The 18,874-nt window shown below is 33.9% G+C and overlaps 1 protein-coding gene across 5 annotated transcripts in view; it reads right to left on the minus strand.

Moving 5' to 3' along the window:
- PRKD3 (protein kinase D3) overlaps nt 1–18,874 on the minus strand; it is a 52,154-nt gene that overhangs the window by 20,782 nt on the left and 12,498 nt on the right. For all 5 annotated transcript variants that reach the window (XM_016162496.2, XM_016162492.2, XM_016162491.2 and 2 more), the window contains 5 exons: nt 10,867–11,005; nt 8,959–9,090; nt 7,749–7,906; nt 4,386–4,578; nt 1,383–1,460 (listed from right to left, as the gene is read on the minus strand). In XM_016162496.2, coding sequence (XP_016017982.1) covers nt 1,383–1,460; nt 4,386–4,578; nt 7,749–7,906; nt 8,959–9,090; nt 10,867–10,981 — 676 coding nt within the window. In that variant the 5' untranslated portion in view covers nt 10,982–11,005. The remainder of the gene's footprint in view (nt 1–1,382; nt 1,461–4,385; nt 4,579–7,748; nt 7,907–8,958; nt 9,091–10,866; nt 11,006–18,874) is intronic.

Raw genomic sequence — 18,874 nt, forward strand, 5'->3', positions numbered from 1 at the left:
AATTTGATTACATTAGAATTTTAAATTTGTATATGAGAAAAAAAATACTAGAAACAAAGTAAAAGATTAGCCACCACTATTATATGTCTGGTCAACTGATTTTCTAAAAGAGTCCAAGACAATTCAATTGGAAAAAAAATAGTCTTTTCAATATATGGGGCTAGGACAACTGGATATCTACATTTAAAAAATGAAATTGGACTGCTTCCTTAAATCAAATAGAAAAATTAAAGTGGACTACAGTTCACTTTAAAGTAAATAAATGCTAAACTTATAAAACTCTTAGAAGAAAACAAAGGAGTAAATCTTTAATAACCTTGGGTTAGGCAAAACCTTTTTAAATATCTATGACACTAAAAATGTAAGTGACAAAAAAAAAAAGTAAATTGGACTTTATGCACATAAATAGAAATAAATTGATATTTATAAATAAACCAATATAGTGTTTCATATCCATTTGTCAATAGGTAAAAAAGCACAAAAATACATGAACTATAAATCTAGACGACTTCAGTAACATAGAAAAACAAGAAAACCAATTGTTTTCTGTCAATAGTGTTAAACAGCAACTATAAAAAACATGCCATAAGAGAAAATGTTAAATTCTTAACAAGTTTTTAAATTTACATTCCTTATGCTACTGCTTTTCTTCCTATAGAACTTACAATTTTTTATCAGTCACAGAAATGTTAAAGAAAAACTATGATGAAAATTTAGAGTCATTACTCCTTCCTTCCAAAAAAAGGTAATCACTTTAAATATAATCTTGAAAAAAGAGGAAAAAATGGCAAAAGGGAAAATGTTTAGTTGATAATTATTTGATAAAGAGACAGTGAGGCTATATATAATGTGTTCTAACGATCACGAACTAAGCCAGGCCACATGGGTTCAAATCCCAACTCTACCACTTACTGTCTGTATTTCTTGGGAAAATTATTTAATGTCTTTGTGCCTAAATTAACTCATCTGTAAGTACTTACCTCAAAGGGCTAGTCTTAGGATTAAATTCTAATATGTGTTAGAGTTTAGCACAGTGAGTGACATATAGTAAACAGTAAATAAATGCTAGGACTATGAAATAGTGCTAGGGATAACCGCACGGTTTTAAAAATGTCTTTTTACATCTAAAGATGAAAGAGGATATGCAGTACTATTGGCTATATTAGACTACAAAGTGGTAGGTAGCTAAAGGATAGATGGAAAGGCATAATTACTAATAAAAATATACCATCACTGATCTCTGTTTTTTGCTTGATTCTTAAATCAGAAAGAGGTCAAAGTTAAAAAACAAAGTAAACAAAATATGCAAATATAACCTTACACAAAGAAAATACACAAAACTATAACCTTTTCTGATCTTTTATGAAAATTAAGAATATTACCTCCATTGAAAGTAACCTCTCCAAGGCAGTCTCTTGGCACTTTTGATGCACAGCGTTTATGGCAATTAAATTTACAATCTAAAATAAAATATTTGTTTATTAATTTATGCAAAAAGTCAGGCAATATCAGATATGATTAAAGACTTTCTTCAAATCACTCACAAATAGAATATTATTAGAAATGATGATGATGACGGCGATGATAAAATCAAGTTTTTCTTTACTAAGAACTCAGGTCTTGGGCTAATGGTCTGGTTTTAAATTCTGATGCCATCTCTTAATAGTTATTTTAACTCCTCAAGGATCTCAGTTTCTTTACCTGTGAAATGAAGCTAAAATGTTGCTGGCAACTCCATGTTTCCTTCCCTCACCTCACATTTCATCTTTCCACATAGCCCTGAAGAGTTTCTCCAGCTGATTAAATGCCTTTCCAATATATGTCAGGCCGTTACTTTCAGTTTTAATTATTAGGACCTACTAGATATGCAGAAAAGAGATTGAGATTCTACCACCAGTTATTAGGACTAGTTTAATTAGTGAGGGCTTCCCATACAACCTTGTAAGGAAGGAATGAGCTTCTCATGCACAAGGTCACCCACTTGCACATATGGTTCTTTTCAGTCTGCAAGAACCTCAATGTTGATAGCACCGCAGATCGTCAGGTACAAGTTGTTCAACACTACTCTGTAACTAAGTGATTCTCAAACTATGGTCCCCAGACCAGCAGCATCAGCATCAATTGCAAACTTGTTAGAAATGCAAATTCTCGGGTCCTACCCCAGACCTGCTACATCAGCAGCAATGGGAGTGGGGCTGAGTTTTAATAACCACTTTGGGTGACACTAAATTTGAGACCCACTGCTGTAAAACTGTCTAACAGTACTAGCAAAAACTGACTAAAAAATAATTTCAAGTCCTGACTTAAAAGGAAAAGGCCCATGAAATTAATAGTTTGGTGGATGATAAAACTTATATCATATCTTTTTTAATGAGAAGCCCTGGAAAAATTCATACACATTAATATCTTACATATATCTTAAATAATTCATTTGTTTTTTTAATCTAAGGTTTGAAAATTGTGAAAATAATAAGGTCTCCATTTTCCCTTCGAAAATGTAGAGCCAAATTTCTGGCCCACTGTCAGCAAGTATGTAGTTCTAATGGCAATCATTTTTATTCCTCTGTATTCCTGCCCATGTTTTTATTAATTTGTTTACATTTACTTATCTTTTATATATGCTCTCAAGTCACCTTGTAGTTTTACAACAACAAAGTAAAAAATAAACAGATGAATGAATGGTTGTTCTTTGAACTGTATTTTTTCTCAAATAATCCAGCATAACTGTTTTATCATAACTAAATTATTATTTTTTCTTTTTTAGCTTGAAAGGTGAATGAAAATGATGACTATTTTTACTATTTAAGCATTTTAATTCATACCATGAAAATCACTGAAGTAAATTCTGATTGTTTTTGATTGATAACTAAAAATAATTTAGCTATATAAAAATATAACCTACTTCTTTCTGAATATAAGCACAAACATTATTCTTTGAGCTCTTAGAAGTTAAACTAATAACCCAGTAGCAGAGTTAGCTGGTTTTATTTCAAAATTCATTAATCTACATATTTATTCTAGTTCCTCTACAAAATATACTTTTGTGGATATGATTTTAGAATGCTTCTGTTCTGCTCAGCGGAGCAGCACTGTTTTACCACCTTTACTAAGATTATCTGTTGGCCAGAACGTGTACATCTGCTCTTAATGTTCTTTCCCAAAACATTCCTTAGTGGCTGCTTGCCAATACACTTTAGTGTTGATATTTTAAAATATTAACATATATTAACTCATATTCAAAAGTAAGCTGTTGAAATAAAATTTCAACATGTACTTATGCCTGCCTGATGGTTATTAAACACTTGACAACAAATGTACAATGTAGTCTCTATTTGATGTTCCCCTACATTACCATATATTACCAAAAAAGTTTTCTTATATACTTAAGTTAAATTTATATACAATTATTTGATTTTATATTGTAAACAGGATTTATTGTTGCAAAGACATCAAATCTAATCTTTTATTTAGATGAAACTAAATAATTCAATTCCATAAATACTTCTACTAAATAAAAAGGTATGGTACCAAGAATTGTTAGAACAATCACATGAAAAATCAGTACATAAGATTATAGACTATTTATCCTATCCTGATTCGATGACTAATAACACATTTAAACTCTCTATCTGGTTGCTCTATTATACTGCATTGCTGAGAAGAAGACACAAGATAAAACAGATAAAATCATTTGTTAAAAGCATAAAAACATTATATAACTATAGGGAAAAATTATTCCATTATTCTACTAAAAACTTGGTTCATTAAGAAATGTTTTTGGAATACAATGACAGTATTCTGGGTTAGTACCCAAATATGGGTATTTCCTATTATAATTCCAGTAGTTTTTACTATAGTCTACCTATTTTAGTGTGATTATTCTTTGGAATGAGTTTTTTTTGTACAACTCTCCCAGCTATAGAATTAAAAAAAAAACTCTCATAGCATGTGTATGTCTGTGTCTGTGTATGTGAGACAGAGAGAGAAAATATTTACTGGAAAGGAGGGAGCATTATTTTATATCTTGGGCAGTGTCTGTCTTTGGAATCAGAAAGATTTAATCTCAACTATCTGCTTACTAATTGTTCCATATTAGGAAGTATTTTGTGGCCATACCTCAGAGATTCAAATTCTACTTTCCTATTTACATTCCAATTTTTCTTAAGCACAGTTCCTGGCACACAGTACACATACTGCAAACAGTAGGAGTAAATGTGAATAAATATACGTGTGCATGAACGCATGCGTGCGCGTGTGTGTAAGTATTTTTCTTTTTTAAGCTAACTAGGAGACAAATTGCTTTAGGCTTTTAAAAAATATCTGAAACCTACATTTGCTAACAAAATCAGATATAAATTTTACTTAAGAAAAACAGCCAATCCTACCTTTACACTGCATTCCCTGGCGGAAGAGGCCTTTCAGTAACCGCTTGCAGTACTGACATATTGTGGGACGGGTATAAGAGTGAACGGCAAATGTGTGTGGAACTTTTACTCTGCACATTACCATCTTTTCCATCCAGATTGGGCGACCACTCCAAGAAGGAATTCTCTTACTTGGTTCTTGGTGAACATGTGACTAAAATATAAGTAACTTCCATAAGTATAAGTCAACATTAAAAACAAAATATTAGGATCAAGGCTTAACCATAAAAGTCATTTTTTTTTTTTTAACACTAAAGCCAAAATCTAGAAATGTAGATATCAGTAGTTTCCTTTGGAAGCTTAACTTACCAACCTTTGAATGAAAAAAGTATAAACATTTTTCCTATTTATGCGAAAAAATATATTTTCATCTATCTACCTACCTACCTATATTTATATATTCACTGCTTAACTATTAGATGTCAGGCACAGATGGTATTTTTCAAATAAAAAAGTAGAAGCCTTAAAATCAATTTATAACGATGTTCAAATCCCTTCAAAAACTTTACCAAGGAATTAATCATAGGAAAAATAAATTCAGAAAATGTTATTACTGTTCTTCTTAAATTATGGAACTTGATGTCTGAAAATATTTCAAAACAAATCTTAGTTTTTCAAATTTATTTTAACAAGATACTAAAACATGAATATAAAAATTTAAGTATGATGATATAAATAATGGCAAATATAAAATTAACTAAAACAATGTTACCCCCAGTATTTAAGTTTTAAGAAGTTTCTTGATATTTTACATATTTTCTAGTTAGACTCTTCCTTTTTTTAAGCAAAAAGAAAAATTAAAAAAGGCATTGATTAAAAATTGTTGTGTAACCTGAGGGATAATCAGTGGATTTTTCTAACTATGGCCCTTACTACATATACTGGCAAATTATATGCCAGTTCAATGTGCCTCATCCCATTCATTCAACAATCACTGATTACTATTACTACACAGGAGAAGAAGAAAAAAGAACAAACAAATGGAGGAGAGCACTATAAAAAGAATAAAAATATAGCCTCTAATGGGCAGTTTTTCACTAATGTGCAGTCAGAAATTCTCTAAAACAAATTAAGAAATAGTTTAAGAGAATATGAAACAAATGTTAAAACCCAAACCAAATTTGCATGCTTTTGCTGTCCAAGGTGTCCTGCTCTAGTCTGGCTCACCCTTTATCCATGCTGTCATGTACGGAGCACCTTCAGCAAAAGGAACACCACAGTGATTCTGCAAAGCTAACAGAGAAGCCAGCGGGAACCAGAAACAGATGTTTTAGGCCTTTGTTCATCCCTGGCTCCCTATTCTAGTGGTGACTCAACACTGCTTTTTTGCTCCTGCTACTTTCGGTTTGTCTTAAGTTTAAAACACACAAGATGATGTAAGACTGATTTAGCCAGTCATCATCAAGTATACAGGAAACCCCTACAAGGAAAACTTTCCTAACGGATCCCTTCATATGCTAATGGCCAGTCAGTGATTGCCTCTAGTCAGGTCTTGGGGATCACGGTATTGGGGTCATGGTACAGAACATGTGTGCACAGACAGTGCCACTGCATGAAGCCTGGCACATGGGAACCGAGGAGGCTCTTACTGTGCAGCCGCCTGGGAGTTAGTTCCTCTCTAACCTTGGCTTGGATTTGAGTGTGTTCCATCTCCTATTCCTATCTCCTCCATTCCTGTAGTATCCTCTTTCCCTTCTTCCTTCCCTGATTTTCCTCCCTGAGCTCTTACTGTACCTCTTTCCTTTTGGAGACTACACGCTTGGATTGACAAAAGCAAGCTTCTTGACAGGTATTCCACTCTACAATTTCTACTTGTTCTAAAGAACTCCATACAGTCCAACCAATTCGACATGTCATTCTACTTCTTATACTTCCCTAAGGAATTTTCATCTTCAGGGTAAATTATAAACTAATGAATTAAAACATCTTATTCATCTACTCTATCCTGTTATATACTAATCTAATAATACCCAACTGGGGGTAGATGGCATGCCAACATCATTTACGGGGCTCTTAAAAGAACATATCTCTATCCTACAGGCCTCATTCCCAGTTTCCTGTGCAGTTAGAGTATAAAATGCACTAACTCTTCTATTACCAATCTTTTCTCAAGCTCTTGCATATGTTTATAATAACTCATTGTTCTCAGTTCCTTATGCTATAGTAGTCTTCTACTTTAAAAATCTCATACTAGGGCTAAGCAATATGGAAATATGGGACTTCTGTGAATCAATTTCAGAAGCTTTTACACTGGTGCCTTGGTTTAGCAAAAATCTTGTAACTAGGATATCAAGAAAATACCCCAAAGGCTTGATTTTATCATTAATTTACAGAAGACCAGAGGGGTTATGGAAGCAACTAAATAATAAGATTGTAATCTACGAATGGAAATCATTTTAAGCACTATCAAATGAACAAGAAAGTTCTTTCTTTCCCTGATCTACTACTTAAACCTTGAGGGATACAATATATTAGAAAAATTAATTTAAAATTAATTTAAATTAATCATTAATTTAAAAATAATCAGATCTGGATTTAATTCTAATGTCACTTACTAACTTGCTCTGTGATTTCAGTCTCAACTGTCTCATGGTGTACAGATCTACTGATAAATCCCACTGGGATACTGTGAGAGTCAGGGAAGTCCTTCACTCACTCATTCATTTATCACTGAATACACCTACTAAGTACCAGGTATTGTGCTGGGCATGGTGAGGCATGCAAAGACATTAGCGTTGTTTTCTTTAAGTAGATCATAAACTCCTTGAGGACAATCTAGTATATAAGCACTATTCACACCATCCAGGAGGTCTGAAAAGTGTCATGGCATTCAGATAATAAAATAACTTCTAAGTAAAGGAAAATTAGGAATGGTAGCTGTTGAGCTAGTTCTGAGAAAAATATGTAGGACAGACAAGGGCAAAGGAAGGGGGAGGAAGGGTGTTTTCAGGGAATGCTAAAGAGTACAGAGTGCTGGAGACACAGAATAAACGTTCCTGGTGGGGAGTTGTTTATTAAGTTGTACTGTAATACGATGGTCTGGATGAAGTGTGTAAGATCAAGTAAAATACGGAAGCCAGGAGTCGGGATACTGGTTAGGAGGCGAACGCAGTGAGGCCCAAGTGATAATGTGATCCCAAACTATACGAAACATATTTCTCTATATCTGGTAAGCCCTGTCTCCAATAACGCATTTTAAGTTTCTTAAGTGTAGGACTCCTACTATTCTTTAGTATATAACTCACATTCTAGGATGATGTCACATATCCTGTACAACATAAGGAGTAACTGTACGATGCCCTTCTATTACCTTAGAATACATACCTCTTCAGCGGGAAGGGCCACACATTCAGTCTGGAGAGGCCTTGGTACTGAGAGGCCAGGTCCTGGCAGGGATACATTTGACAGACGCCTCTTTCTTACTCCACTACAGTTATTTGGAATCTTGAAGGCACATCGTTTATGGTAATTTAATCCACAGCCTAAATATATTTTAAAAGGTTAAAATATATAAGTATTTTATATATTTTTACTATATAAGTATGTTACATAAAAAATAGGTGCTTCTTTTATTTATTTTCTTTAGTAGCGATAGTTATCTTAAGAACCAAGATGACAGGCTAAGTAGAAGCTAAAAAATTCAAAAAGAATAGGAAACGTGCAGAGAAGTTTATTTAGAAAGGTTAAGTTACCTTGAGTGGTAATTCTTGAAATGTGGTCCCCAAGTGTAATATCACCTAATGATTTGTTAGAAATATAAATTACTGGGCTCTACCCCAGACCTACAAGATCAGAAACTCTGGGGTTGAGACCTAGCAAAGTATGTTTTAACAAGTCTTTGAGGTGATTCTGATGCACGGTAAAGTTTGAGAACTACCTGCTCAAAGCACTTCAGCAAACTGTGGCCTGTGTACCAAATCCTTCCCAAAACGTGAAAATTACATGAAATTCAAATTTCAGTATTTATAAAGAATTTTATTAGAAAACAGCACGCTCATTTGTTTACATCTTGGCTGTGGCTGCTTTCACGCTATGAGAGTGTAGTTAAGTAGTTGAGACAGAGACCGTATGGCCAGCAATACTTAAAATATTTACTCTGGGCCTTTACAGAAAAATTTTATTGATCTTTCACCTTAGAGTTTCTTAAATGGAAATGTGCAACTGCATCCTATTCCCTAGCAATTGTTGCATGTAAAAGACTGTTTTAGAAAAACAAGGAAGTTAGTATTTATTGAGCCACTATTTTGCGCCAAGTATTTTAACATATTACCTCATATAACCATTTCCTCTTCATAAAACCAGGAAAGTAGAGCACGTTTTACAGCGAAAATGATCCTCAGAGAGGTTTAGTTAAGTTGCCCAACAGTATGACTGAGTAAGTGGCAGAGCAAAGACCAGTGTCTAAACAGACCTCTTCAATTCTAAACCTTAGATACTACCTGGTCATGAACTAATGATCTGGTTCTTTCACTGATGATTAGAGAATGCAAATGTGAAATCTTATTTCAAATGACACAAAATTTAGAACACATACCTTCACATTTCAGTCCCTGACGTACTAAACCCCAGAGCATCTCGCCGCAATAATCACAAAAAGTAGGAGCTTTGTAAGAATGTACATAGAGAGTGTGTGGACGAATCTGGAAGTCTTCTACTGTAGCCAAAGCTTAAAAAAAAAAGCATTAAAATAAACCTCATTTTGTAATTAGTATGAGATTAGGAAGGTTGATCATGTTTATGTACGTCAAAGCGCAGAATCATTTATTCTCTGAATTTCATCTGACTATAAAAATCAATTATTTTCAGCATTTAACACTGTGGTTTTTAAACTTTACTTTAGGAAGTTCATCAGCTTCAAATAATTTGAACTCCAAAGTAGATCTATATGTAGGTTTTTGACCTCAAAGCGACAAGATTGCAAATAGTCATCAGGTCTGTTTTAGCCAATTAAAAACTGTTTAATGGGGGGAAAAGGAGGGAGAAGGTAGATGGGGTAAAAGGAGCCAAATATGTAGTGACAGAAAGAAATCTAACTATGGGAAGTGAACACACTGTAAATACATATATGCCTGACTATTAAAACGTACAGCTGAACATCAGATTTTATTAACCAATGTCATCATAAAAAAATAAACAAATTAAAAATAAAAAAATAAAGAAATCTATTTAAGAAAAAAACTGTTTAGCACACTGGAAAATAGAATGCTAAAGTTAAAAAATAGATAAATATAAAATTGTGGAAAATGACCTCAATTTACAGCAATGTTTCTGTGAGAAATGCACTCAATTCTAACTTAGGAGCTCAGGATATGCTGTCTGTTCTCCACAGTCCTAGCGGTTAAAAAAGAGTCACCTATTCCCTCCATAAGCAACTGAACAGTAAAGACATCTGCCAGTAGAAATCATCTCACCTCCACCTACAAGTCATTAGTATCCACAGTGGCCTGAGGAAGGCTCCGAAGCAAAGGAGGAGTGGATGTGAGCATGACCTCCAGGGAAGACAGGGACTGAAGCGCCTTGAGAGTGAAGAGGAAGACAAGGATTGGGAAGTGTACAGGTGTGTGGGGGTTGTGGTATAGAAGATGAATGACCAATGCAGGGGCTAGATGAATGGGAAGGATCAGGGACCAATAGAGAATGGTGATGGTCAGAGGGAGCTCAAGTACTGGCTGCGAAGATGTGTTTGAAAAGAGGAAAAAATGGTGACAAGACTCTGGACTCTTGGCTGGCCTTCCTCCCTTTCCTATCCTTCCTTCTTCTCCGTCTTTTCCTTTCCTCCCTCCCTCTCATTGTTATCTTCTCCCCCTTCCTTCTTCCCTCCTTTCCTGCCAAACAAGGAGTTTGGCAGGCCTATCATATGCATTCTTTGTTCCTTTACACTCCTAACAATCCTGTCCACCTGCCACTGAGATCTGAAGCGGCAGGAGCTAAGAAACACTGAATGGCAAGAATGGGTGAGAGGGGGAAGGAGAGAGCTAAGAAAATGCCCACTGAGAACAACACGGAAAGAAGCATTATTTAAGTCATGGAAACAACTAGTATTGCAGTTGCCTCTTCTATATCTTCATTACTTTTTTCCTTGATTTTTTTTTTTGTCAGAACCCCAATTCTCTTTTTCTATACTCTTTACAGAAATGGGAAAAGGGGAAGAGAATTTTAGTATAATTGTTTTATTTGACTCAAAGAAGAATATATTCCTCTTCTAGTTTAGCTGATAATTCCCTTAGCTTAGTAACACAAGTAAGTAACTCAAGGCTTATTTCTCACTTTCATGTCTGTATATAACCTTCCTGAAAGTAAAAATCATATGGTAACCATTATTATTGATGAAAAAAGTTAAGCAACTAGTACAAAGACTAAGTATAATTGAACAGAGCACTTAGAACAAAAAATAAGGCTCACTGAAAAAAAGGCAACAAAATAAAAGAAGCTATTTACTTACCTGAAAGAACAACTTCTACTAGATCTCCTTCATGTATTTCATCTGCTGAGGTAATCAGCTGCAAAATATTTTCTGAGTTCATGTCATGGCGAAAGAGAAGAATTTTGTCATACATGCCAAAGAATCCACACTCTGGAAACTAAGAATAGTCCTATATCAGTACAGGCACAGCTTCCAGTTTCTATAAGTAAATGTCTCAATCTTACTAAAAAATTTTAAATATAGTTTTTAGCCTAATCCCATATATTTGCTAACAAATCTATTAATATCTAAAAGAGCAATCATGTATTCAAGCATCCTGGTTAATTTTTAAATTCCAAACAGAAAAGTAAACTTCAATATAATCATTGATTGTCTTAAAATATGTCTTTTAGAAATACAGGATTTCTTTATTCAGTTATTGATAGAGAATATTATCTTGGACTAATTGCTACTCTATCTTACATAGTCTGAAAGATAGTCTTTTCTGCCCTCTAGAACTGGGCTTCCTAGATGGTTAGCTACTAGCCACATGTGAATTTTAAAATTTAAGCTAGTTAAAACTAAATAAAAAGATTAGTCCTCAGTCACCTCTAGCCATATTACATGCGCTCAACAGCCCCATTAGCTCCTGGCTACCATTTCAAACAGTACAGATGTATACTTCTATCGGCACAGTAAATTGAATAGTACTGGTAGAAGATCTGTGTGTGATTCCTGAACCATAGTCACAATAGTTCCAAAAAACCAATATTTTTCCCAAATGCATCTTTAGCTTCTAGCACTTATCTAACATTTTATTTAACCTAGTCACTGTAACTACAAAGACGTGATTCGCTATAAAAAGAAAGTACCTTCCTTTTTTTTGGAAAAGTTGGCCACGGCAGGAGACTTGCCGATCTGTTCACATATGTCCTACGTATATTATTTCGGTGGTCTACATTTTGTGACTGTAATGCTAAGACACTTTTGGGATTAGTATACCAATAACTAAAATATGAAGGCATGTGTTCTAAAATTTTTTATAGTTAATAAAATTATTTAAGAGAAAATTTTAAGTTCTTGCCTTACAAAATAACTGTGTACTTTTTAAATCAACTAAAAAAATGAGACTATCCTCTAAACTACCAGTGCCTTGGGAAATGCTGCTCTAGCTATTTCAAATTTATTTCGTTGATTTCAGAATTGTATACTCTCCTCTTGGCTTCTCATAGAGCACCCTTTAGTAAACTATACAGTATGTCACCACTGCTGAGGAAGTGCTTCACTTACCTCACGTGACAGTCTTTCTTTGTAAGGGCCCATAAAAGAAATTTCTCTGATTGGTTTTATAATATAAACAATTTGATCATGTAACTAATCATGTTTTCTTGTTTACATTGCCCACAGCAAAAGCAAAGCCAAATCTGTGGCCCACTTCTAGCATCAGGTTGGGAACTTATGGCATGTGTTTTAGGTACCAACTTCATCTTATTTTTGGACCTTAATTTTACCATTAAAAACTCTTGTATATATCTCTTAAAAAGTTTCAATTTTTTTTTTGTAAAAGCTAAATAAAAAAAAATGAAAATGTGACTTAATTAGAAAGTGAAGAGTTTATCTGTATTTTTAAAACCCAGGTAAACAATGGAAAATAGACATATTTAGAATTTATATAACACTAATTACCCTTTTAATTAGTTACCATGAATATTCATAAAACTTCATATGCTTTAAACATATCTAACAACATAATTTTTCAACAAAAAAATAAGAGTAAAAATATAGATTAAAAATTATTTTTATAATTTTTACTTAAATTTTAAAATTAAAATTTTGCTAATTTTTATAATTAAATTAGAAATATCTAAAGGGCTATAAAACAGCCCCATAACTTAGTTGCAATAATTCTTAAGGATTAATTAAAAAGGATTCCACATTCCACCCATATAAAAATAAAATCTCTAATAATATGAATAAAATCTCTAACAGTATGAAAAAAACTCATTTTAAAAATTCACATTTTTTGCATGTCTGCTAAATGCAAGACAATGGCCCTAAAGTTTGTAAAGACAAAACAGTCCTTGTCTTCCTAGAGCTTACACTCTAATAGGAAAATGGAAATAAACACAAATATTTTATAACATAAGGGAAATGCTAAAAAAGAAAAATGAAATTCTAGAAGATGGAATAAGAAACTTTAACTGAGAAGTGGAATATTAATAGTGATATTTGAGTAGGATCATAAAAAGAAAAGCAGGGGTTCCATGGGCAGAAAGTGAAAGCAAAAGTGTAAATAAGGGTCATTGTTGAGAAAGTACAAGGTTAACTGAGAGAAGGTAAGTGGACCTGTGTGACTGAAGAATGCGGTGCGGAGGTTGGGCAAAAAGGGTAGAAAAAGGGCAAAAATGCACAGAGGAGCTCCATGGAGAAACTAATAGAGAAACTTGGGAGTCAGAAGAACTGGGTTTAAACTTTGCCATCTACTTACTATAGCACTTTAGATAACCTGCTTACCCACTCTATGCTGTTTCTTGTCTAAAAATTAGGAACGGGAGAACTAGCTTTATCGGGTTCCTGTAAAAATTAAATTACTTGACAGCTATAAAACACTCAGCACTGTGATCAATTAATACTAGTGGTTCATATAATTATTCTATACCCAAAGGTGAGAGACAAAGGGTCCCAGAGCAAGGCTGTAACATGATCACATCCGTATTTTAAACAGATAATGCTGACAGCACCTGTGTAGCAGGCACTAGAACAAGAAGAGACCAGGGCAAACTCTGAGGAAGGCTGAAGCTACCTGTAAGGAAAGCGGTATCAGGATCTGGATTACACAGTAAGATGAAAAGCAAGATAAGGAACACTTCTCTCTAGAAAATATCTTTGGTAAATGACACAGATCATTAATAGAGTAGGTCCTCTAATAATGTTTCATTATGATGTTGATTAGATGCTGTAGGAACTTAACACTTGCTTATATCAATTAGCCTATGGCAAAATTGGTTTCGTTATATATCATTTCATTTAAAGTCACAGAACTTATGGATGACATTGAGGACTTACTATATTTAGTTTATTCCTCTAGGGCAGTGATTCTCAGTCAAGGCAATTTTCCTCCCCCAGAAGGTATGTGGTAATGTCTTGAGACATTTTTGGTTGTTACAACTTGAGGTACTGGTATCCAGTGGGTAGAGGCCAGGGATGCTGTGAAACATCCTACAGCTCATAGGACAGCCCACAGAACAAAGAATTGTCTGGCCCAAAATTTTGAGAGTGTTCAAGTTGAGAAACACTGCTCTAGGGAATGATAGTTGAGAGTAGAGAGACTGGAAAATGTGTATCACTATACACTTAAAATTAGACATGCCCATATTTCCTTTCCTAGCCTACCTCAACCTTGATTAAAGGAAGAGGAAATGAAAGAAACAGCAAGAGCTAGCAAGGTAGAAGCAAAATAGGTCTTTCATTTGGTCCCATTCCAAATTCCCCCAAGCTTTTCAGGATTTGCTTTCTACAGTGTGTGCCAATGACTCCTCTTGACTGTGCAAAATGAAGTCTTTTCCCAGTCCATATGGAAAATTAATAGAATTTCATCATAAAGTTATCAAATTGCCACCTCTTATAGGCTCTCTTTGCCCACTTCAGACTCTTTGCTTTTTGCATTAAAGATGGTTTCAAGAATTAAAAAAAAAAAAAACAGATCATCTTATCCTTTGACAACCATTTTATAGAAGTTACTTTTATGACATTTACTTAAACATTTATTGTAAGTAAAAGGTTCCAATACTTCCAAATAAAATTTCTTCAAGTTCTTTATATGTGAACAGTTTATAAAGTTCATGTCTTAAAATTCTGTTAATAAAATGTTAGATGAGGTAGAAGTTTTCAAGATTTCAATTCTATGTGGCTAAATACAATTTTTATGTTACCAAAGTAGCTTCAAAATTTAACATTATGTGAACAAATAATTTATCACTATATACTTTAAAAAGGAGTACAGGTTTTATTCTAAGTACAATGGGAAACCTCAAATAGTTTTAATGTACATTTAGTTTACTTAAAAAAAAACCACACACTTTTAATTGAAGTATGAGTAAATCTTAGAAGATAGATAACTATAAACATACACACACAACCACCGCCCAGGTCAAGATATAGAGCATTCTCAGCAGCATAGCTTCTTTATAGCCAATTAATTTTAGAAGTTGAATACTAAAGTCATTTTTAAATCTGACATCAAATAAATCTTCATAGTACATCTTTCTAATAAACAGATCATAGTAAACAAGCTCCACAAGGGAAATGGCATTGTCTTTTCATGTTCTCTACTAAATCCCTAGCACCTAGAACTTAGTATTTCACAGGCACTTAGTGGAAAAAGTTGTTGACTATTGAACAAAGGTAACTAATTTAACACCAATGTATTTCTAAGATGCAAATATAATATTAATTTAACATCGATTTTTTGGATTCAATTGAAGAGAAAATTTCAATGACTGTTTCTATATACAGATTGAAGGCACTAGAGAACATACTCATCGTGGACTATGAATTTATGCTGAACTGTTATCATTAATGTGTAACCCAGAATTTTCTGGATATGACATACCAAAGGAGCCGCTTCATTTAACATTTGCCATTGCTCTTAGACATAAACCAGAGCAATCTTTTTTCATATTCCTTCTTCCTTATTTTTATTAGTTCTGATTATCTTTAATTCAGACTTTCTGGAACTTTCCACCCTAGCCAAGGTCTTAAACTGAATATCTAGCAGAATTAAAAATAAATAAATAAAAAGGTCCAGTTTGAGCCTCCAGATTAGTTATGGTTGCCTGATACTGTTTTGCCAAGACAAAAAAATGCAGGGGTAGGGTGAAGAGTAGGGTGTCGCCCAGCTACTGATGCAACACAGCTGTAGTAGAAAGAATAAGGCAGAAAAAAAACCAAAAAACAAAAACAGAATGACAACTGGTTTCTAGAAAACAAAAGATACAGCTGGAGATTTTGCTCTACTTTGGCAAGATCTGAAAATTACACCCAACCCATGTCGGCAGAGACAACGTATTCAGTTAAAAAACAGACCAAAAACACTCTTAAATAAGGATCCATAAGCAAAGAGTCTACAGGTCTAGTGTCATGTAAATGGTCAAAACTAAAAACAAATGTTTTAAGTCAGCTAAAAGCAGATAGCTTTACTTAGAATAATTTCATTTTCAGTAAACATCATTATAGCTTAAAATGAATTGTCTGCCAATTTCCTATCTCACCCCAATTACATCTACTATGTTCATTCAACAAATTAACACAGTAGCAGTAGCATCACAGTGGTATTTCTAAGCTTTCAGATAATTTGAAAGCAAGAAGGTGGGGAACTAACATTCACTGAGTATAGTTATTATGCATTAGGTACTGAGTAATAGCACTTAACATGGGCTATCTCATTTAATTTCCTCAAAATTCCTAAAACAAGTACTATCAGTTCTCTAATAAAATGAACAACTTGTCTCTAGTTTTTATAGTTTGTTATATGCTAAATACTAAAATCAAAAGGCAAGAGTAAAACAATGTCAGTGAGTTGAAAGAATGTTACACATGCTTTGGTATTTACTAAAATTTTAAGAAAATTCTAGGACCAATGATTTTTCCAGATTTAAACAGATTTTAAAACCATGACTATTACTATTTGGGGTACTAATTATTTTCCAAACACTGTATCAAGGGCTTTACATTTAATTACTATAATTTTTAAATTGAACTAGATTTGACCCTAGCTTCAAAGATCAGGATTAGAAGTCTAAGTGACTTCAAAAGTATTTATAATCACAAAACAAGAAAATGGCAGAATAAATCTCCACCTTGGTCTGTCTTTGATTTAAAAACACTGCTACTTCTTTCTTAGATTACTTTACTTCTTTAACATACACTAATAACAAAAAATAGTACAGATTTAAATGCTAATGTAATTTTGACATTGGAAATCTGTGCATGAATAATCACTGTGAAACAGGTGAGCTCTTGGCCTAGTCCCTCAACTCTGATTTGCTCATTTGTAATCTGACTCTCTGGTATTAGCCTCCTAGCAGAGATCAGATCAGCCAGTTTCTGCCTAGCTCAATTCCAGCTCTACCTGCTGCTTAGATCTGTCTGCTTTCTTGGTTCTCCTGACTGCCAGTCCCACTAGTTCTTTGGCTTTCCTCCGCATAAAAAATACTTCCCTCAACTTATAAAAGCCTAGAGGGCAGAGATTCTGTTTGTTAAATTTGCTTTACAAACCAATATGAAGACACAGGAATCCAATCCATATAGGTTAAAATTGTACTTTATTGTTTAACAATATCCATATTCATATAGGAAAATGTGTGCTATTCTTAAAACACATCTAAGCCAAACTAAAAATCCTATTTTAAAGCTCTCAAGCTAGGACTCATATCTAGAGGATATTCATAGTCACTAAGTTAATAAGACCCTATAACAGTACTAACAGAAAATTTCAATTTCTCTAAACTTCAGAAATTGTATTTCTATAATCAGTTAACTCACGAGTTAGCACTACAGACATTTTGGTCCAGATAATTCTTCGTTGGGGGAGGGGGGCTTTTCCTGTGCACTGCAGCAGCATCCCTGCCCTCTATCCACTAGATGCCAGCAGTGCTCTCTCCCCGCCCCAAGTCGAGACAACCAAAAACATCTCAGGACATTACCAAATATTCCTTGGGGTCAAAAATCACCTTAGTAGAGAACAACTGTTCTCTAAATTAATCTGATACATTAAGATTAGATAATAGGGCTGTAATATTTGCCAATAAAATAGTCCAAAATCATAATCTACATTCTTACAATGAATAAGGAAAAAGTCCACTGGTGTCTTCAGAGAGAGAAAACTTCAGAGTCTTCCTGAAGAACCTGGCCTCTTGCACAATCTAGACTACTAGTGGTAACGGGCTTGGCACAACCAAGGCTTGACTGACATATGAAACAGGATGGAAGAGGACACTAGTGCTCATTGGCTCATTTCTTTCTTGGCAGCTCGGACAACTGTTTCACCAATGAAGTAATTACCACTACTGATTATTTGTAACATCATGTTTTTAGCAGTAAAAGCAAGTAGAATGTGTCCTCAAACAACTGTGTTGAGTATAAAGCATCTGAGAACGATGAGTAAGACAGCACCAATCTCAATGTAATATAAATGCTGGAAGCATTTCAAATCTTCAAAAAGGAAGCTAAATTTTTGGCTTATGCTAACAACAACAACAACAACAAAAGAAACTCCACCCATTCCACCTCAGGATGTGTCATAAAGTTGGACTGAATTCAAAGAGTGACCACTTTCGGTCACATCCAAGTTTTAAGCAAAGCTCAACTATAAATGATCTGTTGATTACAGAGATATACAACTGCCATATGATCTAGAAATTCTTCTGGGTATATATCCAAAGGAAAAGAAACCTCTATCTCAAATAGATATCTGTGCCCCTAAGTTAACTGCAGCATCATTTACAATAACCAAGACCCAAATGTACACTGATGAATGGATAAAGCAAATGTGTATACACATATACATACATACAATGTAATATTATTCAGCCATTAAAAAGGAAATCTTGGCATTTGAGACAACATGGATGAACCTTGAGAGCATCATGCGTAAGTGAAATACATCAAGCAGACAAAGACAAATATTGTATGATCACACATATACATGGAATTTGAAAAAACCGAACTCATAGAAATAGAAAACAGACTGGTCGTTACGAAGCAGAGGGTACCAGTTGGGAGAAAGGGGAGAAGGTGATCAAAAAGTACAAACTTCCAAGTTACAAGATAATTAACTTCTGGCAATGTAATGTACAAAATAGTAACCACAGTAACATTGGAAAGCAGATATAAAATAGATGAACTATATATTTGGCATTATGACTAGTGGATTAAATATACATTTAAAAATATCTAAAATATTGTTAAAATAAGATTACAGTTTGGTAGCCTGTCTTTCCTAATTTGAAAGTAGGGTTGCCCTCTGGGCTTATTTCACTAACTTTTA

Source organism: Rousettus aegyptiacus, unplaced genomic scaffold (genome assembly GCF_014176215.1).
Source record: "Rousettus aegyptiacus isolate mRouAeg1 unplaced genomic scaffold, mRouAeg1.p scaffold_m13_p_7, whole genome shotgun sequence".
In the NCBI taxonomy this organism is placed as follows: domain Eukaryota; kingdom Metazoa; phylum Chordata; class Mammalia; order Chiroptera; family Pteropodidae; genus Rousettus; species Rousettus aegyptiacus.